Genomic DNA, 24,471 nt, shown 5'->3' with positions numbered 1-24,471 from the left:
CAACATTTCACGGTGCTAATTCTTATTTTTGGCCCTCCTTGTTGAGTTTAATATTGTATTGATGTTCCTTGTGGCTAATGGATAAAACACACTTATGCCATATCTTCTGCTTAATGGATAAAAACCTACATGCCCCATATACAAATTCTAACTATATATACAGACATACAATTCTCTGGCAGAGCCAAAGTACCTTCATGTGCATGAGAAAGTCTGAAGATGACCACTAAAAACCTCTTGGTTCATGGCAAGAGCTGGACATAACCAGTTAAGACAGCGATAGCTAAAATTGCGATAGGCGGCACGAGGACGAATGCACCGACAGTCGCGAAGAACACCGAGTCATTCCTCCCGCTAACCTTGGTGAGCATGGCCTGCCTCTTGATGTTCCTCCTCTGTGAGACAGTGAGGGTGTTGAGGGTCTTGAGGCCTTCCCTGAGCCTCTTGCCCAACGGGAGGGTGAATGTGAATTCGCCTCCCCTGTCACCGTACAGCGCTACCAGCTGCTCGCGGATGGTAGTGAGCACACGGGTTTCCGTAGCGGTTTCATTCTCTGAGCATGAGGGGATGTAATGTTGTTAGTTATCAATGAGAGAGGGGGTCAGGAACGTGAAGGAAGTATGGTGATTTTGTGGTATGGAAGGTACCGGTGCCATTAGGTGTGGAGGACGACGTCAGTTGCTCCAGGAGATCCAGCTGTGTACGTGCCGAAGAAACTTCAGAAGACGAGATGTCGGCGTCAGTAAACTGCTGATAACAACAACTGGTACCGTGGGAAGTTCAGAACAAGGATCCTAGCTATACATGGGGAATGTACTGATTACTTCTGATTTTTGGTTTGGATTTGCTAAGTAGATGGATTTAAAGCCTCTGCAGTCGAGCATAAATCGACAGAATCAGAGCATTGTGCCCACTATCTCAGTTAGATATCATCACAAACTACTGGATTTCTTTAGTCACGTGGTACGAAACACCAACATATAGGTCAGAGAGATACGCACTCTCTTCATTTCAATCCTGCCATCTTCGGCAGAGTGACCGTCTCGTTGTGCGCCTCTAATTTCCTCACACGATTGCACGGGTAACAGCGGCGGTGGTACGAGGGTTACGGACTTACAAAGCCACCAGCGGCAGCAATCGAGTCGGCGACGAAACCTTAATGGGAGGGTTGGTTAGGGAGCTGAGAGGCAGTACCTGAGACGCTCGGATCCTGTGTCGCGCCCTCGAATTCCTGGCGGGCAGCCCTGCAGCCGCCCAGCGATCTCGACGCGGGCGAGACCGACGCCTTGAGGGGCACCCTTGCGCTCTTCACGGCCGCCGCGTCCACCGCCTGGAGCCTCGTGGCGGAGGAAGGGGGGAAGCTGCACGCCATGAACCGACCGACGCAGGTTTCGTGGCTCTTGTCCAGTTGGACGAGGTGGAAGAAGGGTTCGTCTTGTTATTCGGCGTGGGCTGTGGTGGGAATTTTCCGCTTCGCGTTCCACCACAGAGGAAGCGACGCACGGCGCACCACACGTTCGAGCCTTCATGGTGGGCGGGCCCACAGAACAACATTCTGGAATCTGCTCACTTCGAGTTGGAAGCCTTTGGAGAGGGATCGGTTGGCAAAATTGATAAATTTGACATGTGAACGAAAAGAATTCGCAAAGTGAACTGTTATTGAAAAAAATTCACTTTGCTGACCTTTTTATGTAACGCCCGACATCTAGGCGCCACACTACACTATGTAGCACCTAATTGACAGACGTTACACACCTGACGAGCGTCGCACCTCAGACAGCCCAAAAATTACTAAGTCAGTATGCAACGCCTAAGAGCTAGACGCTACAATGTCTAGGCGTTGCACTAGTCCATATGCGCCGGTGCGGTGGTGCCGCGCTATGCCTAGCCAAAAACGTTTATGTGTACCATCAGTTTGCATGCATCGGTTAATTGGCACATGCACATGTGATATACCTATGAGGCCCAGGACACTGTTCCCCACAGCTTTACACAGCACACAAGGAGACAATGATGCCAGACAAAAATCTCATGAACCCATGACACACTGTACCACAATTCCGACTTAGGCGCCTGAATCTCTCTCTCATGTGTCTTCACCAAGTGACACTTGCTAATAGAAATTTATGATTTACAACTTATTGTTTTTAAACACTTGGTCGAAATTGTTTGCATCATTTGTATACACATCTGCATGATGGGGAAAGAGTGTAATACTCCATCTGTTCCTAAATATTTGTCTTTCTATAGGTTTCAACAAGTGACTACATACAAAGCAAAGTGAGTGAATCTACACTCTAAAATATGTCTATATACATCCGTATTTGGTAACCATTTGAAATCTCTAGAAAGACAAATATTTAGAAACGAAGGGAGTAATACCGAACAAGGATACACGAATATGACTCATGCATGTGGGATCAGGTGTGCAGTGCGAGATAAAACTTCAGGGATTTTTCGTGGCTGATTCGAGGTATTTCTATAGCACACGGATACAGAAGATCCAATTAAAAAAAAGCTAATTTTTTTTTTGAGGAACCGGCAGGAGCACTGCCTTTTCATATAAGAAGGAGAATAAAGTTTATGTACAAGAGTGTTCCGGTTTTCCAAGAGAAACCGGACAAAAACCCGTAGAAACTAATCAACCGATACCGGCTGCTACCTGTGCTCGGCCAAAGGCCAAAGTCCTTTGCTTGATGTCGTCGAAGGCAATAGCTGCTACCTTTATGTGCGTGAGGCGAGTTCCATTGAAGATGCGGCGGTTTCGCTCCTTCCAGATGTTCCAGATGGTATAAAGGAAGCGGCCGCTCCGCCTTCTTCCGTCGTCCTTGGGCAAATTGGTGGTGAACGAATCCCACCAGTCCGAAATCCCCATCGAAGGGGGCAACGTGGGCATGGCCCCAGAATCCTCTCCCGTCCACACCTGGACATGAGACCAAACTGCGGCGGCAAACGGGCAGTCCTTACAGAGATGAGTGGCCGTCTCCGGTGCCCCAAGGCAAATGGGGCAGCGAGGGTCGTGCGGCCAGCCAGAACGGCTAGCATGTCGGCCGTGAGGATTTTTCCGTGGAGCACAAGCCAGGCGAAGAACTTGCATTTTGGCTCAGCGTGTGCCTCCCAAATCTTGGCTGGGGAAAACCTGGGATAGGATGCAGAGAACTGGGCCGCGTAGGCCGAAGCAGCAGAGTATATGCCATTTGGGGTCCACCGCCAAGTGATGGAGTCCTCCTGGTCCGGGTTCAACTCAACCTGAGAGATAGCTGATGCGAGGGCAATGAACTCCTGCAGATGGGTAGGCGATGAAAGACGGGCCACCGATTTGATCCAGTTCTCCTCCTGGAGATCCTTCATCACAGTTCTCCTCTTCCTGGTGGCAATTTTGTACAGCTCCGGGAAGGCCCGGGACAGGGGGGCCCCGTCCTGTCCAGTCATCGTGCCAGAATAAGGATTTTCTCCCATTGCCCAAGGAGATGGTGGTAGAAGCCCTGAAGAGAGCCATATCCATCTCATCGCAGGGCACCGCAGAGCCCACCCATTGGCGGCCAGGATCAGTCCACATAAGCCAAGGCCAGCGCAGACGGAGCGCCCGACCAAATCTCTCGAGGTCAGTGATTCCCAGGCCCCCCATGGGCTTAGGCCGGCAGACAGTCTTCCAGTTGACCAGAGAATGTCCGCCAGACTCGTTTTCCAAGTCTTCCCCGCACCAGATGAAGTTACGAGTGATCTTACTAAGCTTCTGGATTGCCCAAGTGGGAAGCGAGAGCGCAATGAGGTGATGATTTGCGATGGCGCACAATATGGACTTTGCAAGGGAGACCCTGCCCGGTTGCGCCAGGTTCTTCCCCTTCCAGCCCGGCAACCGGCCTATTGCCTTGTCTAGAAGAGGTTGGAGGTCAACCCTTCTGAGCCGCCTGGTATGTAGTGGGAGACCTAGGTATCGGCCGGGGAATGAGGCCAGCTTGGCCGGGAAGGCTGAGAGGATTGCCGGGAGATCGATGTCCTGGCAGCGAATGGGGAACACCTCGGTCTTGCTGACGTTTGTGACGAGGCCCGATGCATCCCCAAAACAGGCAAGGATCCTAGCGATGGCGTCGATCTCTTCTTTGACCGGGTTAGCGAAGATGCCCGCATCGTCTGCATAGAGAGAAACCCTGCAGGAGGCCGTCCGTGCCCTGATGGGCTTGAGGGTCCCGGCCCGGGAAGCCGCCCGAAACATAAGTTGCAGAGGATCGATGGCCAGAATGAAGAGCATAGGTGACACCGGGTCGCCCTGGCGAAGGCCTTTTCCATGTACGAATGGGGTTCCCGGCTCCCCATTTAACAGCACCCTAGAGGAAGACGAAGCGAGGGTCATGCAGATCCATTCCCGCCAGCGCTGCCCAAATCCCAACTGTTGCAGCACCTCCAGGAGGTAAGCCCAACCCACAGAGTCGAAAGCCTTGGAGATGTCGAGCTTGAGGAAAAGGCCTGGCGTTGAAGAGCGGTGCAATTCTTTGATCAAGTTTTGCACGTGTAGGAAATTATCGTGGATGCACCGTTTCTGCACAAAGGCACTCTGGCACTTGGAAACCAACGACGGAAGAAGAGGGGCTAGTCGGTTAGCCAACAGCTTGGAGAAGATCTTGGAGATGTTGTGTATCAAACTGATTGGGCGGTAGTCGCCAATCGAGGATGCGCCGGCTTTTTTCGGGAGCAGAATAATGTTGGCAGAATTGATAAGGCCAGCGCAGTCGCCTCTCAGGTTCGCGAGCTGCATCACCACAGCCACGACATCCACTTTGATGATCTCCCAGCATGATTTGAAGAAGGCGCCGATGAAACCATCAGGGCCCGGGGCCTTGACCGAAGGTAAGGAGAATACCGTCTCCTTAATCTCCGCCTCGTCGAATGGAGCGTCCAGAGCCGATAGGTCGTGGCGCTGCATCCCGATGTTCTCCCAGACAATGGACTTGGTGCGCAGGGCAGGCGTGCCGATGTTAGCCTGGAAGTGGTCCAGAAGGGCCCGTTCCTTGTCCTGTCTAGTAATTGCCAGCCCCGAGGTGGTGGTGATTGTCTGGATGAAGTTCTTACGCCTTCGTCCGTTCGCTCGAGCATGGAAAAGCTTTGTGGTGGCATCCCCCAGTCGGATCCAGTTGAGCCGAGAACGCTGTCTCAGCTTGATTTTCTGAATGGCGAGGAGCCCCAGGTACGAGGCCTTAAGTTGTTTACGCAATTCCCTCTCCAAGTCCGAGAGCGGTCTTCCCTCCTCAGCAACATCCAGGCGCCAAATGATCTCCTTGGCAACTGCGATCTGGGAGCCAAGCATCCCGACCTTTTCCTTTTGCCACTTGCGCAGGGCCTTCGCGGTCCGACAGAGCTTGATATGAATCTTGCGGATGGCATCCCCGGCCTGAACAGGTTTGCTCCATGCCAAGGCAACGGTGTCCTTGAAGCCCGGGAGACGAAGCCAGAATTCCTCGAATTTAAAGGAAGGCTTTCTTAAGTCGTCGACGCACCCCTGAAGATATAATGGAGCATGATCCGAGCAAGCTGTGGTGATAGCCTGAAGGTGCGCATTGGGAAAGAGCATGTCCCAATCGTCAGAGTGGAACACGTGGTCAATCTTGGTAAGGACCGGGTTGGCCTGCGCATTTGACCAGGTGAAACGGCGCCCGCCTAGGTGAAGCTCCTTTAGCTGCAAGAAATCAAGAGCCCCACGGAACTTGCCCACCAGGTGGCGGTTGATGTTGGTGTTGCTCTTATCCGCCGCTTTAGTGATGAGGTTGAAATCCCCCAGAAGGAGCCACTCGCTTCTGGCCATGGTCTTGAGAGTCCTCAGCTCCTCAATGAAGGCCAACTTGTCTTGCTCGCCCTGCGGGCCATAGACGCCCGTGATTGTCCACGAAGCGCGCTCGTTAAGCATGGTGACGGTGGCGGAGATGGAGCCCGGAGTTGCATGGAAGTCGGATAGGGTGAAGAAGCGATCCGACGCGGCCAGAATCAAGCCCCCGCGGGTGCCGTCGGCCGGGAGGATATAACAGTTTGCGACGAAACACGGGCCAAGCATCTCGCGGATGGTGGCGTCATCAACGGCCTGGAGTTTTGTCTCTTGGAGGCAGACAATGGATGCATGGGAGTCTCGGACGATGTCCCGAACGGCATCCCGGCGGGCACGCGAGTTCAGGCCTCGAACGTTCCAACAGATGATGTTGACATTAGGTTGTGCCATTAAGGAAACTTTGAGTGATCACGGCAGGAGCAGCTTCTCAAAGCCGAGTAGCCGGTAGATGGACGGTTGACGCAAACACACATGTTGTAGAAGATAGCAGAAGAACATGAAGCACCCCAAGGGTGAGACGATAGGCGACCTCGAGCCGCCGCGATGCGCAGCATCTGGAGACTAAAACGGAAAGCAGAAGGCGATACATCTTGGGACGGAAGACCTCCCAGGCCGAGCGTCGGACGCAAGGGCCACTAGAACTACTAGGACACCTACACATCAGCAACTTGAGTCTCCACGGTTGCTTTCTTGCCCTTCTTCAGCTTCTTTTGTGTGAGGTTCTTGGCATGTGAAACAAGCCCCGCAATCGCCTGGACCACGGGAGCGGCTAGCGGAGTGGCGAACATGTCTAGGTACGCTTGCTTGGCCTTGTCGTCGTAGCCGACGGATGGATCAAGGACACCGCAGACCCTAGCAATGATCTCTTGGACCGCGTCCGAGCCGGCGCCCGGCGGGAGCAGAGCCTTCTTCTTGTCAAGGCGGGCGCTGCGACGAGTAACCGCTACAGCAGCCTTGGCCTTGCGTGGAGCTGGAGTGGGCAGCAGCGGAGCGTCGGCGCAGTTGGTGACGGAGTCGAGGAACGTGTCCAGAGTAGCTGGAGGAAGCGGTCCGTCTTCAGGCACTGCCATGACGGCCAGCGCAGCGGGATCATCGGCGAGCAACTCAGCGTGGGCGTCGCCGGGCAGCAGAACAACAGCAGCAGACGACCCATTGAAGGTAACCGGGCGAGCCACCACAGGCCCAACAGGGAGCAACCCAACCGCCAAGTCATCAGGTGGCAGCACGTTTTCATGCGCCAAGTCAGCACATGGCAACACACTTACATGCACGGGCCCTAGGCCACCTCCATGCACGGGCTCCAGGCCATCAACAAACACGTTTACATGCACGGGCCCTAGGCCAACTCCATGCACGGGCTCCAGGCCATCTTCAGGTAGCACGACAGCAGCCGCGGGCTCCAGGCCAGCATCAGGTAGCAGAACAGGTCCATGCACCTCCAGGCCAGCAACAGGCACGGGCAGAGGCGAGGCGGTCGAGCTCAGGGAGTCCACCGTAGGGGACGACAGCGGCGCAACAAAAGCAGTAGGAAGCGCGTCAGTCGTGGGAACCAGCCCGGTGATGGGATGGGCATGCTGAGGCATGTCTGTGGCCGGGACGGACCAGGCTTCATTCGTGGCCTCGCCCGAGCCGAGCCGAGCCGAGTCGAGCGCCAGCCCCGCCAGGCCGGCAATGAGGGAGAGAACCGCATCCCTGTCTGCCTGAACGCCATCCCTATCTGCCTGAACGCCTCCATGCACCGCCTGCGGGGGTGGGCTGACAGCGCGTGCCGACGAGCACAACTTGGAGAAGAGCACCTCTGCCTTGTCGACGAGCCCGACGAGCGTACGACGCATGGCAGAGAATTCAGAGCGCAGCGGAGCGAGTGCCGCCTCGAGCGCCAAAGCCATCTCGTCCCGGAGCGCCCGAGCTTGTCCTCCAAACTGCAGCCCACCGTCGGAGGCCACCGGGCGAAGCTGACAGAAGGCACCCGAGCCCAACCCCGGCGCCAAAGAGACCGGTGCCGCAGCGGCAGGAGACCCCGCCCGGCGTCGTCCGTGTCGTCCGTCCGCCCCGTCCCGGCGACGGGGGGAACGGGTGCGCTCTCTGTGCACCTCCATGCGGGCCTCCCTAGCATGGCCATCGCGCCCGCGCCCATCTCTTCCGCCGCCCCCATGGCAGTCATCGTCGAAGTCGTCGCCGTCGTCGCGGCGCCGATGCAGCTGGCGTGGGTGGTCGTCGGTCCCCTGGCCATAGCGGCGAGGCGCAGCGGCCCGTGAGGGGATGATGGGAGCAGGCGTGGTCAGCATCGCCCCGAGCGGAGGGGGAACGCCGTCGACAGAACCTCGGTTCCACACCAGGTCCGACCGAGGCGGGCTGAACGGGGCGGCGCGGCTGTCGGTGACGTAGCAGTCCAGCGGGGCATTTGCATGGTATTCCACCGCATCCAGATGGACCAGCACACGGAAGGTGGCGCCTCTCTTGCAACCGGACGGCCTGGCTTCGTTGGCGAACACCTGCAGACCGCCGGACGGCCTCGTGGTGAAGGTGAGCCAAATGATCTTCGGGATCAGGTTTGGGTCCGCCGTCCACGCCCAAAGGTCGAGCGTCTCCGAGTTTGTCCTGAGCGCGGAGTGGTCTTCGAGACGGTCGAGGGAGCAACGCCGGCCGATGATGCGTTCGGCGACGAACGGGGTCCAGGCGTAGTCCGGCACGTTCTCCAGGCAGAGGCGCACTCTGTAGTTGAGAGCCGCGCCAAGCGCCCGCTCCAGCGGCCGCCAGGGGCGGATGTGGACGATGCCACTGCCGGCGCGCACCCGCCCCGCAGCGAGGGCCTCGTCACAGTGCGCCTTGTGATTGAACTTGACGAGGAACTCAACGGGGTGGTACGGAGTGACGGCCACATCCGCGTGGCTCAAACGGAACTGCTTCCGGATGGCTCGGTCGACGTCAAGCGCCTCAAGGCGCCGTGGCGAGTTGACTGACCAGGCGATGGCGGCAGTCTGCTCCCAATACCAGTAGAGGCGCGGGATGATGCAGGAGTCCTCCTCCGGGCGCGCGTCCGGCGCCCCAATACCAGTAGAGGCGCGGGCCATTGCGGGCTGGCGTGTTGGAGGAAGGGCCGACGCGGGAGGAGCGGCAACGATGGCGGCCCAGGAACTCGCGCCCGGCGAAGTTGGCAATGAACGAGGGCGAGCAGCCATGGAAGGGGGGAGCCTGGGTGGGGGAGGCCTTGGCTTGGAGCGCAGCGGGCACTTGCGCTCGGTATGACCGGAGAGCTTGCAGGACAGGCAGCGGATTGGATCTCTGCAAACGACGGAGCGGCGGTGCTGCGGAGCAAGGCAACGAGAGCAGAGGCCCTCCGTGCGCCTTTTGAAGCGGAGCTGGCTCGCCCGACGCTGCTCCTCGAGGTGGAGAGCCGCGGGATGGGCAGGGGATGCAGCAGGCCGGCTTGAAGGCGCATCCCGTCGAGGGCGGCGCAGGCGACGCGCAGCAGTCCATCCGGCCTCCTCCCGAGGCGAGGATGGGACGTCGTCCGGCGTGCGTGGACAGCCTAGAGGCACGAAGACGGCCTGGTCAGAGCCGGGCGGGATGATAATGGCTGAGCGGAGGCGAGAGGCCGCATTGAAGGCACCGGTCGCCGCAGCTGCCGGTGGACGCGAGGACACCTCGCCTTGATTGCGCTCGGCGCCTTGAATGCAGGCCGAGGGGGCCAGAGCGCCATCAAGGCCCGGGGAGGGGGGCAGCGAATCCGGCACCAGTTCGCCCGGATCCCCGGGCAGACGCGACAGCCGCGAAGCGGAGGGAGACGTAGGCATGGCCGCAGCGGCCGGATCCGACGCGGAGGCAGCAGACGCAGGCCGGGGGGCTGGCTCAGATCCGGAGCCGAAACCAGCGCAGAAGACCGCAGACGCAGCCGCTGCTCCTCGGAGAAGAACCACGGGGCCCCAGGAGCGAGGCGGACCGGCCTGAATGGGGGGAGGCAACGGGGCGGCCAGTGGCGGACGGGGCGCCGACGAGGCGGCCGCGCCCGAGGACGGGGCCGAGGGGAGCGTGGGGCTTCCCAACTGTGTCATATTTTTCCGTGGGTTCCTTCCAGTACAATGTAATCGAAGTTGTTTACCAAAAAAAAGCTGATTCTTGATAGGGACATATCAGAAGTAGCCCCATAGATCATAGCCGGGAACCCATGCATGCACTAGCTCATAATGGTACTGCTTAATCTAACTAGCCGACCACCCATTCCGAGATTCAGTGCTATGAACCAATGCACCAGATAACGCGAACTCTACGCATAGTGCAATGCCTAGAGGCCAGGCGTTGCACTGTATAATGCAGCGCCTAGCTCTCAGGCGTTGCACACTGACTTAGCAATTTTCAGTTAGTCCGGTGTTCGATGTTGTAACGCCTTTCAATTAGGCGTTGCACAGTCTAGTGTGACGCCTAACTGTCAGGCGCTATATAAAAAGGTCAGCTATGTGAAATTTTTCATCAACAGTTTAGTTTGTGAATTCTTTTCGTTCATAGGTCAAATTTGTTGTTTTTGCCGGATCGGTTGGGCGTGTCTAGCTTTCTAACTAGCATAGCCCGCGTGGCGGCACGCCGTGCCTGGTGATGCATTATAATTATACGAACGTAAAGGCCATTGTTATATTTTTAATGACAGAATCGCATAACTAAAACCCAGAAAGAGTTCTAAAAGGTGGAAAATGAGTACATTTATTGCAGCCATGTATGATAAATACTAATGAACGGAAATATACACGCTAATCTACTTATTGGCACATTATAGAGACCGTTCTATGGAACATACCATATACAATGATGCAACTGCATGAAAGTAAATGATTGCGGATGGCCTAGTTGAGTTAAATCATCCTAGTGTAGCCCCATGTAAGATAGTTTGTAATGAAGTAGTCAAGAGCTTTTGCAAATTCCTCCAAGGACGTTGGGGTACATGCGAAGAAGTGCCACGTCGGAGAAATCATTGCATATTATCGCCAAGATCATTGTTTGTCTTGCAAATTCATTCTGTTGGGTACTTACTTGCTAGCGAACCATGAATTTTCATGCCCGTGTGGTGGCACGTCGCGCCTATTGATACTTTATGTGAGAAATTCTATGTACAATAATATTAAACTTCATATACCAATTATTTAATTATTTTATTCACTTTTTACGTGTTCACTTCAAATTTTTATATTATGGTGTATGTAAAAAATTATATTGGTACACATGCTATAATCTTTCATAAAGAAAAATTTTATTGATTGTAATTGTACATAAAGAGAATATATATTGATATTGCATGATAAATTTCTGATTCCTTGGTAATTCAAGGCATCCTTGTTTGACCGCCCATTGGTTTTGTGTTCGTAATGAAATGATAGCTAAGGAAGTTCACATTAGTAGTTAACATGATAGAGCTTGTATATGGGGCAGTTGTTCAGCTTCAGTAAGAAAAACAGATTGTTAATGCCTTGCAATTGCTTCCGGCTTTTCACCCCGTAAGGGTCTTATTATGTAAGTTAATAGTATGTCATCCAAATTCATCATAGCTTGATGCATCCATACAATAAATATGAGAAAGGATCGTTCAAAAAAATAAATATGAGAAGGGATTAAAACCATATCTCTAGTATTGATGCCTACATACAACAAATATGATAAGAGGGTAAACCCATATTATTTAGTCTTGATGCTTGAATAGAACAAATATTAGAAGGGAGTAAATCATGGTCATCGCAAAACACCATATCATCAAATTAACAGCAGATGCATCAAATGACATGGGACCATGAAGAATATATTCCACACCGGAACCGCCGTGGGTTTAACGGTTGCAAATTCTTGCACCAAGGACAGATAGTAAATGTTTGCAGCAATGATGGAAGGGATACTATACTTTAAGAGCACAAAAATGAACCTGAAGCTAAATAACACCAATCAGTTAGTGGCCATCTCTGAACCTTTAGTCTACAAGAAAAAGGCTTCAAATAATCGACAGAAGCAATCCCTATATGGATTATGATAGAGGCGAGGGTCCCGATCTATCGATGAGATGATAACTATCGATTTGGTGGAGACGAGTTTGACGATCCGACTACAAACGTGCACGACGTTGCGCCTTAGCAACCGCTAAACCAATCTCCTGAGGTTACTGACGATGCTGGAAGCACGGTCAGCCTGACCACGAAGGTCTATTCCTGCAAGCAATCGAAGAACGAGCAAGAATATGATAAAGCAATCTGAATATCGCAAATATATATGAAGTATTGATAATGGTGGGGATCTGGAAGCGGTCTTGGTCTGGTCATTGGACACAAACGAAGTACACGAAGTTGCAATGGCTAACTTTTAACTAAACAAATCCCAAGGAAAAAGCTACTAGATGGATCTACTTATATAGGAGCAAGGGGTGGCGGCCAAGGAGGTGGGAGGACGTCCCAAGGCAGCCTAAAACCAACCCTAGATCGTACAAGGCTCATGGGCCCAAGTGGAGGTGATGCAACACCTTTGGGCTTATAGTTTGACTCGGATTCTGCTGCAACGTCAGATTATTTCGTCTGTAACTCAACGCTCCGGACGAATTTGAAGCTGAATCCAATTGGGTTGGAAAGAGCACGAAATCTAGTTTCCAACAAAAAAATAATCACCCAATTCGGAGTCCGTATGAAAAAGTTGTTGGCATTTTGAGTCAGGTATGTCTGTGCAGTCCGAATCTGAATCCAGAACGTGAGAGACTTGGACTCTATCTTCTCTTGGCCCAAAAGTGACGTGAGAGGAATTTTTGAACACAACCTAAACTTATCCTTTTCCCTTATCTTCATGTGTGGATTGTACAAATGTCTCATACACCTGCAATTAGACAAAACACAAAAGTGTGTGAAGTATTTTTGTTCTGGATAACATAAATAGATTATTGAATAGTTTGCATTAGAAATCACCTGACAAATATGCATGTATGCAATATTTTTGGTCGTATCCAAGGTAGTCATGTCCTCATCATCCTCCCCTTTTTGAAAGCAAAGCCGTCCTCGGCGTTGCTTAATCTGAAATGTGGCTAACAAAAGAGACAAGGTGTACATGTTGTATATGTATATGTCATCCAGTTTAACTTCCCTTGATTTTTGCACGTATGACACATGTATACATGAGTAACTTTCATAGTTCATAAAAACTAAAGCCAAAAAATTATCACAAGAAGTAGAAGGCATGAAAATATTAGAACTCAGTTTGCACATATAAGTGAAGCTCTTATTCATTTCAAAAGATTCGCAATGTTTATCATTAAACCATCCCAACTTTGGTGAATAAACCTTACTTGCATCAAATCTACATGCTACAACATGCTTAAATAAGCAAACATGCAATAAGTTATTGGACACAGAATCATCACCAAGATTGGAGGCCATATCAAAATGATTAAACATTAGTTATTTTGCATCAACAGTTAATTCAATGGGTGCACTCAAAATTGTTGATATTTCAGTTGTTTGATCACATGACGCATTCATGACAGTAAAAAGATTCTCTAAAATAGGTAGTGTGCTCAAATCAACAGGTAACTCAATACATGACGCATTCAAGTTAACTAGGCATTCATCATTCTCATGTGAAGTTATATCATCAATACCTTTACTGTTACCTTATGGCAAAGATGTAGCTGATGTAGGTACGGACGTTGACAATGTACCATACCCTTGAGATGATTCCGCGCTCATAATCCGAGGTGCAATGATGGAGGAACCCACCGGTGGTGGTGAGCATGAACTGGAATAGTAGTTGTTGTAGTCACCTAATGCATCCTCCTGTATCTGTCTCTCAAAGGTACAAGCACGGACATACATACCAGTAATGCAACGAGGAATATACTGAAATCTTGCCTGAATATCATGGTTCAAACCACCAAAAAATCTATTCATTGTATCATTCTCAGATTCTTCTATGTCACAATGATGCATATAAGATTTGAACTCTTGGTAGTAAGCATGAACAGTGTTGTTGCCTTGTTTAAATTATTCAAATTTGCGAAGCAATTCACGATGATAATAAGGAGGGAAAAATTGTTGTCTCATTACAGCTTTCAAAACTTTCCAAGTTGTGGGTTGGTTATCAATGTTTTTCTTACAATGTACACTCCACCAAACAAAAGCAAAATCAGTAAATGCTCTAGTGGCTGCTCGCACTCGCTCAAGTTCAGAAAAGTCATGGTGACTAAAAACTTGTTCTACTTCAAGCTCCCAAGCTAGATAAGTAGTAGGATTAAATCTACCCTCAAATGACGGTAAAAAGATAACCTTACCATGTGCTTGTGTGTGTTGTCCCAACTCTCGTGATGGTGAAGACGTGTCCGTCGTCCAAGAACTTCTATCTTCGGAACCTGTCATGATTAGTAGAAACAAGAAACAAAATTCAAGAATAATGTTCCTATGAACTACTAGGGTGTGGTGGTAAAGCGCTCACAGTAAAGCAAATATCAATATATTACACGTTCTTACCAAGCAGCAGGTGGTGACAGGCAACCAGCGGTGTCAAATAACTCTGAAGATTGTGTAAAGCGATTGCCAGGGGAACGTACGTATACACGGTGTAGAAATATGTGGAGCTGGGTTGGCTATATATGGTAGCAAAAGATTAGCAATAATCAATTCAGAGATGCAATGTTGAATAAACGCTCAACGATGGTACTGTGCTGGTCCTAGACTAGACCGAACTAGAGACGCGAGCCTAGAACACTAATGAGGTCACGTCGTAGCACAACTAGCATCAATGAAGGATACTAAGTAGCTCTGAACAGCAAGATATAAGTGAAGATCACAACGGCAGTAAAGATAATGATGTGAAACAACAGCCATGCAGGATATATCAACAACTTTGTCTTCAACTTTCCTCTGAAAAAGTTTGTGCCGATTTTTTTGATTTTTTTTTCAAGAATGGTATTGACTCAAGCTTTCAAACACAAAAGGAATCACTCAATTCTGAGTTGATATAAGGAGTCAAAAAATTCGAAAACTGGCCTGAAAAACTGGAATAAGCTGTGTTCATGAACTTCGGAGGGCAAAAAGACCTATTTAGAAGCCGATTTTGAGGTGCCAAATATTGAACTAGCTTCTTCAACTATTTAGATGCGGCTCGTCGCTAGCTTTCGTTTGAGTACTCGCGGAGGCAAAACGGATTTCGTATGAGGAAGTTATGCCTGTTTTACTGAACAGTGCACAAAACAGATTCCAATCCGAATTCAACTACGAGATTGAGTCTAAAAAGTTTTTTTTCTTCTCTCTTTTTTTTCAAACTTTTTTTTCTTTCTCTCCTTTTTTTCTCTGACTTTTTTTCTCTTTTTTTCTCTCTCGTTTTTTCTCTCTTTTTTTCTCCCTCTTTCCAAAACAAACTAGATAAGATGCAGATTGGATCAAGCGAAGATGTGAACGATCTCAACTATTATTATGACAATGAATGGTGGGTACCACGTGGTGGAAATTGATGGATGGGTGGTGGACAACGTAAAAGATAATGATGCAGCGGTGGCGTGACTAATGTGAACAGAACTCGAAACTCTAAACGAAGTAGACACTAAGACCAGCAACTCGACACGACGATGCAACCGATAATTCAACTATGCAAGCAATGAAAAGAAAATTGCAAAGGCTCAGACTGGCTTGGACCAAGGATGAATAGATCTAACTCTTTTTTGTGGCTTTTTCTTGGACAATAGGTAAGAAAATAAATCTAATCTAGGAAAACTGGAAATTCTCACCGAGCTACCTGAAAACTGATACCACTTGATAGAGGCGAGGGTCCCGATCTTTCGATGAGATGATAACTATCGATTTGGTGCAGACGACTTTGACGATCCGACTACAAACGTGCACGACGTTGCGCCTTAGCAACCGCTAAACCAATCTCCTAAGGTTACTGACGATGCTGGAAGCACGGTCAGCCTGACCACGAAGGTCTATTCCTGCAAGCAATCGAAGAACGAGCAAGAATATGATAAAGCAATCTAAATATCGCAAATATATATGAAGTATTGATAATGGTGGGGATCCGGAAGCGGTCTTGGTCTGGTCGTTGGGCACAAACGAAGTACACGAAGTTGCAATGGCTAACTTTTAACTAAACAAATCCCAAGGAAAAAGCTACTAGATGGATCTATTTATATAGGAGCAAAGGGTGGCGGCCAAGGAGGTGGGAGGACGTCCCAAGGCAGCCTAAACTAACCCTAGGTCGTACAAGGCTCATGGGCCCAAGTGGAGGTGATGCAACACCTTTGGGCTTGTAGTTTGACTCGGATTCTGCTGCAACGTCAGATTGTTTCGTCCGTAACTCAACGCTCCGGACGAATTTTAAGGTGAATCCAATTGGGTTGGAAAGAGCATGAAATCTAGTTTCCAACAAAAAAAGAATCACCCAATTCGGAGTCCGTATGAAAAAGTTGTTGGTGTTTTGAGTCAGGTATGTCTGTGCAAACCGAATCTGAATCCAGAACGTGAGAGACTTGGACTCTAACTTCTCTTGGCCCAAAAGTGACGTGAGAGGATTTTTCGAACACAACCTAAACTCCTCCTTTTCCCTTATCTTCATATGTGGATTATACAAATGTCCCATACACCTGCAATTAGACAAAACATAAAAGTGTGTGAAGTATTTTTGTTCTGGATAACATAAATAGATTATTGAATAGTTTGCATTAGAAATCACCTGACAAATATGCATGTATGCAATATTTTTGGCCGTATCCAAGGTAGTCATGTCCTCATCAGATTATCAAGAAGAAAGAGGATCAGGAGAAACCTTGTCTTATTACATAGCAATGATAGCACCAGAATTTTGACCACTTGCAAATCTCCCTCACTGTTGAGCTGCACAAAAAACATGAGAGAGAGAGAGAGATGATCACACGAACCTGGACGTACGCGAAACCTCATCGGACCACGCAAGGGGATGCAATGCGGATGGCGTGCATCGCGGTTTGAGTGCACTTCATGTTCAACAACATCACATAGCAGTGCAGTGCGCAACGCCAGGGCGTGCCTTGCTGATGGACGTTTCATGTTGAGATCCACGTACTCATCCACATGCCCGCATCATCATCAGCAACAGCCGATCTTGGCTAACAACGGACCACTCCGTCTCCAGTCGCTCCTGCGCAGTGTGGCCGCCTTCGAGACCATCCTACTGTCTGCTGCACCGCCTCCCCTCCGCCCCGACGCTTCAACCTAACCCCTTGTCGGCGCCACAGAGCAACCTGTTGTCTGCTGCACCAGGAGCATCCGCCCTCGCCACTATCACAACGCTCGCACTGGCAAGTGATCGTTATCTGGCGGTGGTGATGCCATCGTCATTGTCGTAGAGGTTGTTGCCGCAGGATCTATGCTCCCCGAACAGGGCGTCCTAATATGTCCGAGCGGAGACCATGACCCCGCCAAGGGGATAAGCAAGCACAGGCCGCCGGGACACCCGGTTTCCGCGCAGCCCATAACCAATCGACAACATCTTCGACGTAGTCACCGTCGGCCGCGGACGGCCGGTTGGACGGACTCAGGGCGATGCCGGAGCCGAAGCTGTGGCTGATCCTCACCAGGCCCGCCAGCACCGCAAAGAAGGTTAAGGGAGATTAGGAGGCCTGGGGCAGCAGCGGCGAGTTGCCGACAGCCAGGGCGCGGCGGCGGCAACGGCCGATCATCAGAGGACGAAGCATGCTCCATACATATGGGCTGAGCCGAGACAACGGCCGACACAGCAAGACAACCCGAACCACTACACCGGCCAACCAGAGCTCCCCGCGACGGAGGAGGCCGAGCAAGATGCCACGGTCCATTACGACAGGAAGAAGGATATACCATAGAAACAGTATATGCTAACTGTCGGGGATATACCCCGCAGCGTAAACCGACCGGAAGTATAAGCCGGCCGGACTTGGCGGTTTACTTGAGACCCGGCTGGGACTTGGCGATTCACTGGCGACCCGCCCTAACTTGGCGGTTTACAAGCAACCCGCCTGAACATTATGACTCACTGGTAACCCGGCGGGCGGGACAGACGGATGACAAGGCCCAAGGCCCAGAAGGCCGGTTTATGCTAATGGTGGGCCGGTTTAAGAGAAAAGGTGTGAGGAATATTTTCCTTACAAGGAGTCAAGACCCGGACTTGTATCCGGTTTGTATTAAGATAGACTAGTCCTAATCCTAATAGGACTCCACATGTAACCCGCCCCTTCAACATATATAAGGAGGGACAGGGCTCCGAAGAAGGGGACAAGATTCATAAGTTCCACAAGTTGGACAAGTTAGGTTTAGACAATAGCTCTCGAGATAGAGCACAATTATAACCGTGATCATCATCATCAATATCAATGAAGCAGGATGTAGGCTTTTACCTCCACCGTGAGGGGCCGAACCTGGGTAAAACATCGCGTCTCTTGTCCCTCTCAACCCCTCTCAAGCTACCACATAGATGTGTTGGCCTCGCAACTAAGTCCTCACACTAGAACATCTGCCGTGACAAATCCACGACAGTTGGCGCCCACCGTGGGGCTGTGCACGATGGTGTTGAGTTCTTGAAGGGATTTCTTCATGGATCGAGAAGCTCGCAACGTGCCGGAGGAAAAGAGCCGGCACGAAACAATCGTGTATTATGAACTGGCATGAGACAACTCTCGACAGAGCCGGCGTACTCATCGACTTGTGATCGAAAATATGGTTATACTTTGAAGTTGGCATATACGAGATTAGGGTTGTAGTATCCTGAGCGCCAATGCCGACCCAACCTGGTGTTTCATCAAATCAGACCGATACAGTTTAACTTCTATTTTGAATTCGTACGTAGTGGTGGAGGTCAGCCTCCGCTCGGTGTTCTGTGCAAGCAATCCGCCAAAACTATCTGCGCGTCTACATCAAGTCGTCGAGTTGCCAAGTCACCGAGACAGTCAAAATTGGCAAAAATCATATATTTGACCTCAGGGCGAAATCAAATCACAAAATGATCTGCTCTCGAAAAAATTTCACTCTGCTGACCCTTTCGTGTGGCGCCCAACAGCTAGGCGCCACACACCACTGTGCAGCGCCTCTGCCTTAGGCGTCGCACCTCCTGCCAGCATGGCAGCCCTGGTTGGGTTGCGGCCCCACAGACAGCAGTGCAGCGCCCAAGGGATAGGCGCCACACTGTGTAATGTGCAGCGCCTATGGCTTGGGCGCTGCACATTGACTTAAGCCGCATCGGGCCAGCCCCTCCCAGCAGTTCTTCCCCCTCTGAGCAGTTGCTCTGTTTACAGAGAGCGGCGGCAGCGGCGCTCCCTTCGGATCCCCCCCCCACCCCTCTCAGATCTGAAGTTTTGAGGCCTGGATTCGATCTCCAATCCCTCCTACTAGGTAAACTCCTCTGTTCCCTTTCTTTTTCTCCGTAAATGCGTTGCAATTTTAGGGATTTGCCCAAGATTAGGTGGAACCTTTGATTTGCTTGGTTTGGATCTTTGTTTGCCCAAGATTAGGTGGAACCTTTGACCCCCCCACACTATATGATTCTTGTTAGTGAAACCTAGATTGTAATTTTTTTTAGATATATATGAGATGCCTAGTTTTGTAGATAATTATGAGATGTTGAGTGTTGTAGCTATATGTGAGATGTTGAATTTTTTTAGATATATATTAAATGTTGAGTTTATTTGAAATATGAGATGTTGATTTACTTGAACACATATGACATACTAGATATATATATGAGAATTTACAATCATTTATTCATTGTGTGAGAAGGAGATGTTGAGATTCTTGTAGATGAATACATATGAGATGTTTAGATGAACACATATGAAATGTTGAGTGTTTACCGATATTTGAGATGAACTCATATATGTTTATTGTTTGAACTTTGTAAGGATGGTTTGGCTTCTCGACGATGTCTACGACACGAAACACCGAGCCTACATGATGCGCGAGAAGGAGATGGTAATAACGAGTAATCTAAATATTTTGCCTTAAGTTGAAATTTACATGCCCTAAGATTTGTCATTACTTGTTTTTTGCAAAAGCTTGAACCTTTGAAGATTCGGTATCACGGGGTCTCTGGTCCTGCCATGCCTTACGATGAGCGGTACACACCGTACATCAAGCAGGCAGGACTACTCCCGTGGATTCAGTTGGTCAGCCAGTCCACGCCAAATCTGAACGCTCCACTGGTGTCCGCTCTTGCTGATCGGTGGAGGCCGGAGACGCATAGTTTCCATCTTCGGACTGGGGAGATGACTGTGACGCTCGAGGATGTCTCGTTGATCACCGGTCTTGCTATCGACGGGATGCCTCTCTGTATGAGCACCGATTCTGATGGGTGGCGCGAGCAGATGATTGCTCTTATCGGTATGGCTCCTACCGAGGCTGAGGCTGATGTAGAGGAGGGAGAAGAGAAGAAGAAGAAGGAAAGGAAAGCATCCGGAGCTGCTTTCACGTGGATTCAAACTCACTTTGCGACGTGCCCTCCGGATGCCACTGATGACGTGATCCAGACACATGCTTGTGTCTACATGTGGTATGTTGTGTCGAGGACTTTGTTTCCTGACTCCATTGGCAAGAACGCTCCATGGATGTGGCTGAAGGCGTTGACCGTCTTCGATAGCAAATGGAGCTGGGGTTCAGCGACTCTTGCCTACTTGTATCGACAGGTAGTTGGTCTGTTTTGTGATCAACTCATTTCTTCATTAGCAATGCAAGCTTGCTGTCAAGTTAACATTGTTTTTCTTTCATATGCAGCTGGACGATGCGTGTTGCAGGATCACAGATAGTGCAGGCATTGGTGGTAATATGCTTCTACTTTCTGTATGGAGCTGGGAGCGTCTGCCTGTTGGACGCCCGAAGAGCGTCAGGTTTAATCCTTGGTATGAAGATGAAGATGACGAATTACGGCGCCCCACTTGGGCTTACAAGTGGGATGTGGTTTCCGAGATGACGAACGATGTCAATCTCATGTACCAGAAGTACGTTGCCGAGTTGGACACGATTACGCCTGAGCAGGTAACGAGGTCATTACTTCAGTCATTTCTCATGTTTGCCTAAAAAAATTCACCAATTTTGCATTGTTGCCCTATTTCATAGGTGGAATGGCAGCCATATGGCGCCGATGACAGACTAGGGTACACCCCGGAGTTTACCATCAACCCGATGTGCTTGCGGGATAGGGATCTCTGGCGTATGCGGTGCCCATTGATATGCAACTGGGCTATTGAGTTTCATTTGCCACATCGCGTGTCTCGTCAGTTTGGTCTGTTCCAGCCTCACCCACCAGAATGGGTGGATACGGACAAAGCACTTCATAGGTAAGACAGCATGAACCGTATTGACTAAGCATCGTCACTCCTTGATTTTGCTAATGTTTGGTTTTGTACCATGCAGGTTGGACAAGAGAAGGCAGCGGAAGATAAAGGACTGGGACAAGCATCATGCTTCGTATGTTACCCGCTTCCAGTTTTGTGTGGAGGAAGCTCGTAGCAGTGCACGCGCCAAGCTTCGTGAGCATTGTCCACTTGCTTTTGATAACTACATACGATGGCTTCTTGAAAATACTCGAGTTGAGATATGCCCGCCGGCATATAATGAGGATATTCTTGAAGAACCCGTAAACTTTGAGGATCTATCAAAGGGGAAGTACAACAGAGATGTCAGGGTAGGGCACGGAGTCCCTGCTGTTCCGGCGATTAACTATGTGGTAAAGTGTTTCTTCTTTACTTTCCCGTTGGCCGTATTACACATGTTTGAATGGCTAACGTGTTCATTCTTTCTCATCCGCAGTGCACCGAGATCAAGAAAGCAGCTGATGAGAGCCAGTCTATTCTGGAGGAAACTCCGGTTGGAAAAGGCAATGATGATGGTCCACTACGAGCATTCCTCAAGGTACAAATCGCATTCACTATGAGAGGTAGTCTATGTTGCGGAGTTTCATATCTTCCACACTTGTTCATGTTACAGCGTCAGGCCAGGAAGTTAAGGCGGTTATCGAATCTTCTCGGTTGCCGTGATCCCGAAATTGATGAACCATCTGCCTCTAGGTCTGGTACACCATCAGACCCCTCATCTCACCATCAGAGGGACGATGTGAGTTCCTCATATGCTTATCAGGATGATGAGGGTGCGGTCACCCAAGAGGTATGACTAATCCTTTAGATGTGATTCTCACTTGATTACGACGTCGGTCTTCACCATATTGTTTGATTGTGTGATAGGGCGATGAGCTTGATGATGACATGACTTTGGCGGACGCTCAACTTCGGTCCCCATATGTGTTCAAGCCTAGGCAGCCCAGACGCCGGTACACGCCCAACGACTTTGACAACAGAGGCAACCCAAAGGTGGTCGTAGGGACCTCGCGGATGGCTAGCTTGGATCATGAGGCGGAGGCGGAGGAGGAAGTGCAGGAAGAGGAGGCTTGTCCATCCAGGAAGAAGAAGATTGCCTGCAGGCGTGGCACCAGGAACACGCGCAGAAGGCATTAGTGTTTGTTACTATGGAAGTGCTCTCTTGTAGCCGTTTCGTTAGGTTGATGAACTTGTTTGGTTATGTTATATGTTGGTGAACTCTTACTATTGTGGTATTTGTGTTGTCCTAAAAGATGTGATGTTCAAATTATTATGGTATTGTGGTATTTGTTCAGTTGAATTGTTCAGTATTTGTGGTATTGTGGTATTTGTTCAGTTGAATTGTTCAATATTTGTATTTGCCAAAATGAAATCTGTTTCTGCAGTTTGGCAGTTAACAGCACTGCAGCGCCTGACAGTCAGGCGCTGCATTGTACAATGCAGCGCCCAAAGCCTAGGCGCTGCACCTTACTGCAAAAACAGAGTTGACAGCACATTCATTTCACCGGAACATCATAATACTTACAATGACTGCATCATCACAACAATTTGAACAAACAAAAATTTTATGCCGACGAGTTCATAACTTAAGACAATTCGAACTACGACATGGTTCACGACACATTCATTACAAATGACAAATGGTAGCTTGCCCTAGAAAATAGTTCACCAACATCTTACATGCCCTTACAAGTTCGCGACTCGTGCACCGAACCAAAGTCCCTACTGAGTAGAGCGAGGCCATTTCCCCTTCTTGTCACGGGCCGAGTCCTCCTCTTGCGCCTCACGAGCCTTTGCAAGCTTTCTTGCCCTCTCCTCCTCACGAGCAAGTTTCGCTTGGCGTGCCCTCTCCTCGTCTCGTTTCTTCCGCTCCATCCTCTCCTTTTGACGACGCTCTTCCTCCAAGCCTCTTTGAAACGATTCTTCGAACCGTCGTTGCCGCCTAAGACAATCTTGGTATTGGTCCTTTTTGACATCTTCTGGCACTTCAAGATCTATCCACGTGAAGTACTTGCATAGAGGAGGCGGTGACTGCATACAAAATTTTTGTTAGTGTTGACACACATTTGATAGTAACATTTTACTTCTTGAGCTTACCGGTGGTTGGTCATAGGTGTTAGTTGGAAGTGCACGATCATAAGCATAGTTCGGGCATACAAAATATCTCCGCCCTTCCGTCCATGATTTATTTCGGTCGGTGGATACCTTCACCTTGCAAACATCTCCACACCAACATGGCGGGATGTTGGCATCTTTCTCCTTCACCTTGTCCAAAGATGCGTCCTCCCACTTGTTCGGCATGTCTTCTTGGTTAGCACACGGTGGCCTCGTCATGGAACCAGATGAAGCCATGCCTACAAAACCGATAATTCTTGGTTAACCCTAACCCCCACTTAACAATAACACAATCCTAACCATAGCATAACCCTAACACCAACATCAAACACACATACCCCTAACCCTAGCATACCATGAAAGCCTAACCAACCCAAATTAGCAAAGAAACTTAACATCATTCAACAAATATTTGCAAATTCAATCCAATCCCCAAAGTAGCAAGATTTGAGCAAATGTGACAATTCCTATGGATGAAAACGAGGGGAACGGAGGAGATTACCTTAAGGGAGGGTTTGGCTTCGAAATCCACGGTCAAATACTCTGGATATGAGGAGGATTTGAGAAGGGGAGAGAGGAGGGCAGAGGGGAGGCACTGAGCTTCGGATTTGTGTGGGGGTGGGGATGTGTGGGGTGGGGATGGGTGGGAGGGGGGTGAGTGCAGCAAATAGATGTCCAGCCGTGCAGCGCCTAAGGGAGAGGCGCCACACACCATAGTGCAGCGCCTACTCTTTAGGCGCTGCACTTCTGGACATCCCAGTCTAGAGAGCAACAGAAGCTTCCAGTATGTTTTCTGCCCAAAAAATGCTAAGTGAGTGTGCAACGCCCAAGGGATAGGCGCTGCTCTGTACTGTGCAGCGCCCAGGCGTGAGGCGCTGCACATTACAGTGCAGCGCCCCTCCCTTAGGCGCTGCAGACTGACTTAGCAAATTTTCGGGTGCAAAAGCTCCTGGAACGCTTCTGTTGCTCTCTGGACTGGGATGTCCAGCAGTGCAGCGCCTAAGGGAGAGGCGCTGCACTATCACATAAAATTTGCTAAGTCAGTCTGCAGCGCCTAAGGGAGGGGCGCTGCACTGTAATGTGCAGCATCTCGGCCTTAGGCGCTGCACTATCTGCTGTTTTCATATACAAAGTGATTTTTATATTTTGTGATTCACATAGATGGCACATAATCATATCCAAATCACATGTAGTAGTCCAAATCACATACTCATAC

The 24,471-nt window shown here is 49.9% G+C and overlaps 4 protein-coding genes across 5 annotated transcripts; 1 reads left to right on the top strand and 3 right to left on the bottom strand.

Annotated features, from left to right (window-relative positions):
* Positions 1-137: 137 nt before the first annotated feature.
* Positions 138-1,544, bottom strand: LOC147980054 (myosin-G heavy chain-like protein). Of its 2 annotated transcripts, none has more exons than XM_087547345.1 (3): positions 1,195-1,544; positions 648-763; positions 138-553 (listed from the first exon to the last, which is right to left on the bottom strand). In XM_087547345.1, the coding sequence occupies exons 1-3, from the start codon at positions 1,527-1,529 to the stop codon at positions 243-245; spliced, it is 762 nt and encodes a 253-aa protein (XP_087403471.1). In that variant the 5' UTR covers positions 1,530-1,544; the 3' UTR covers positions 138-242. The 2 variants fall into 2 exon arrangements, with proteins under 2 accessions (XP_087403471.1, XP_087403472.1); XM_087547346.1 differs by having other exon boundaries at positions 648-716; positions 1,195-1,469.
* Positions 1,545-6,471: 4,927 nt separating this feature from the next.
* On the bottom strand, positions 6,472-8,892 carry LOC147980053 (uncharacterized). The gene has a single exon (XM_087515455.1). The coding sequence runs from the start codon at positions 8,890-8,892 to the stop codon at positions 6,472-6,474; it is 2,421 nt and encodes an 806-aa protein (XP_087371581.1).
* A 10,669-nt stretch (positions 8,893-19,561) lies between these two features.
* Positions 19,562-22,413, top strand: LOC125548487 (serine/threonine-protein phosphatase 7 long form homolog). Its single transcript, XM_087516821.1, has 8 exons — positions 19,562-19,743; positions 19,827-20,453; positions 20,542-20,802; positions 20,884-21,104; positions 21,181-21,493; positions 21,577-21,678; positions 21,754-21,930; positions 22,008-22,413. Exons 1-8 carry the CDS (start codon positions 19,675-19,677, stop codon positions 22,275-22,277), a joined length of 2,040 nt encoding a protein of 679 aa, XP_087372947.1. The 5' UTR covers positions 19,562-19,674; the 3' UTR covers positions 22,278-22,413.
* A 449-nt stretch (positions 22,414-22,862) lies between these two features.
* LOC147980052 (uncharacterized) lies at positions 22,863-23,492 on the bottom strand. The gene is made up of 2 exons (XM_087515454.1): positions 23,238-23,492; positions 22,863-23,171 (listed from the first exon to the last, which is right to left on the bottom strand). The coding sequence occupies exons 1-2, from the start codon at positions 23,490-23,492 to the stop codon at positions 22,863-22,865; spliced, it is 564 nt and encodes a 187-aa protein (XP_087371580.1).
* Positions 23,493-24,471: the final 979 nt, after the last annotated feature.

The sequence above is a fragment of the Triticum urartu genome, chromosome 3A (genome assembly GCF_056163025.1).
Source record: "Triticum urartu cultivar PI428250 chromosome 3A, HENAU_Tu73, whole genome shotgun sequence".
Lineage (NCBI taxonomy): Eukaryota > Viridiplantae > Streptophyta > Magnoliopsida > Poales > Poaceae > Triticum > Triticum urartu.
Note: the sequence above shows the minus strand (reverse complement) of the source record. Positions and strands in the feature narration are given on the sequence as shown.

Coding starts and splice junctions, on each gene's coding strand:
- LOC147980054 (XM_087547345.1), bottom strand. CDS start 1,529: ATGAAGGCTCGAACGTGTGGTGCGCCGTGCGTCGCTTCCTCTGTGGTG. Junction 764..1,194: donor ACAGGATCCGAGCGTCTCAG/GTACTGCCTCTC, acceptor CCACGGTACCAG/TTGTTGTTATCAGCAGTTTA. Junction 554..647: donor CTCCACACCTAATGGCACCG/GTACCTTCCATA, acceptor CCTCATGCTCAG/AGAATGAAACCGCTACGGAA.
- LOC125548487 (XM_087516821.1), top strand. CDS start 19,675: ATGGTTTGGCTTCTCGACGATGTCTACGACACGAAACACCGAGCCTAC. Junction 19,744..19,826: donor TGATGCGCGAGAAGGAGATG/GTAATAACGAGT, acceptor TTTTTGCAAAAG/CTTGAACCTTTGAAGATTCG. Junction 21,494..21,576: donor TTCCGGCGATTAACTATGTG/GTAAAGTGTTTC, acceptor TCTCATCCGCAG/TGCACCGAGATCAAGAAAGC.
- LOC147980052 (XM_087515454.1), bottom strand. CDS start 23,492: ATGGCTTCATCTGGTTCCATGACGAGGCCACCGTGTGCTAACCAAGAA. Junction 23,172..23,237: donor ACACCTATGACCAACCACCG/GTAAGCTCAAGA, acceptor TTTTGTATGCAG/TCACCGCCTCCTCTATGCAA.
- LOC147980053 (XM_087515455.1), bottom strand. CDS start 8,892: ATGGCCCGCGCCTCTACTGGTATTGGGGCGCCGGACGCGCGCCCGGAG.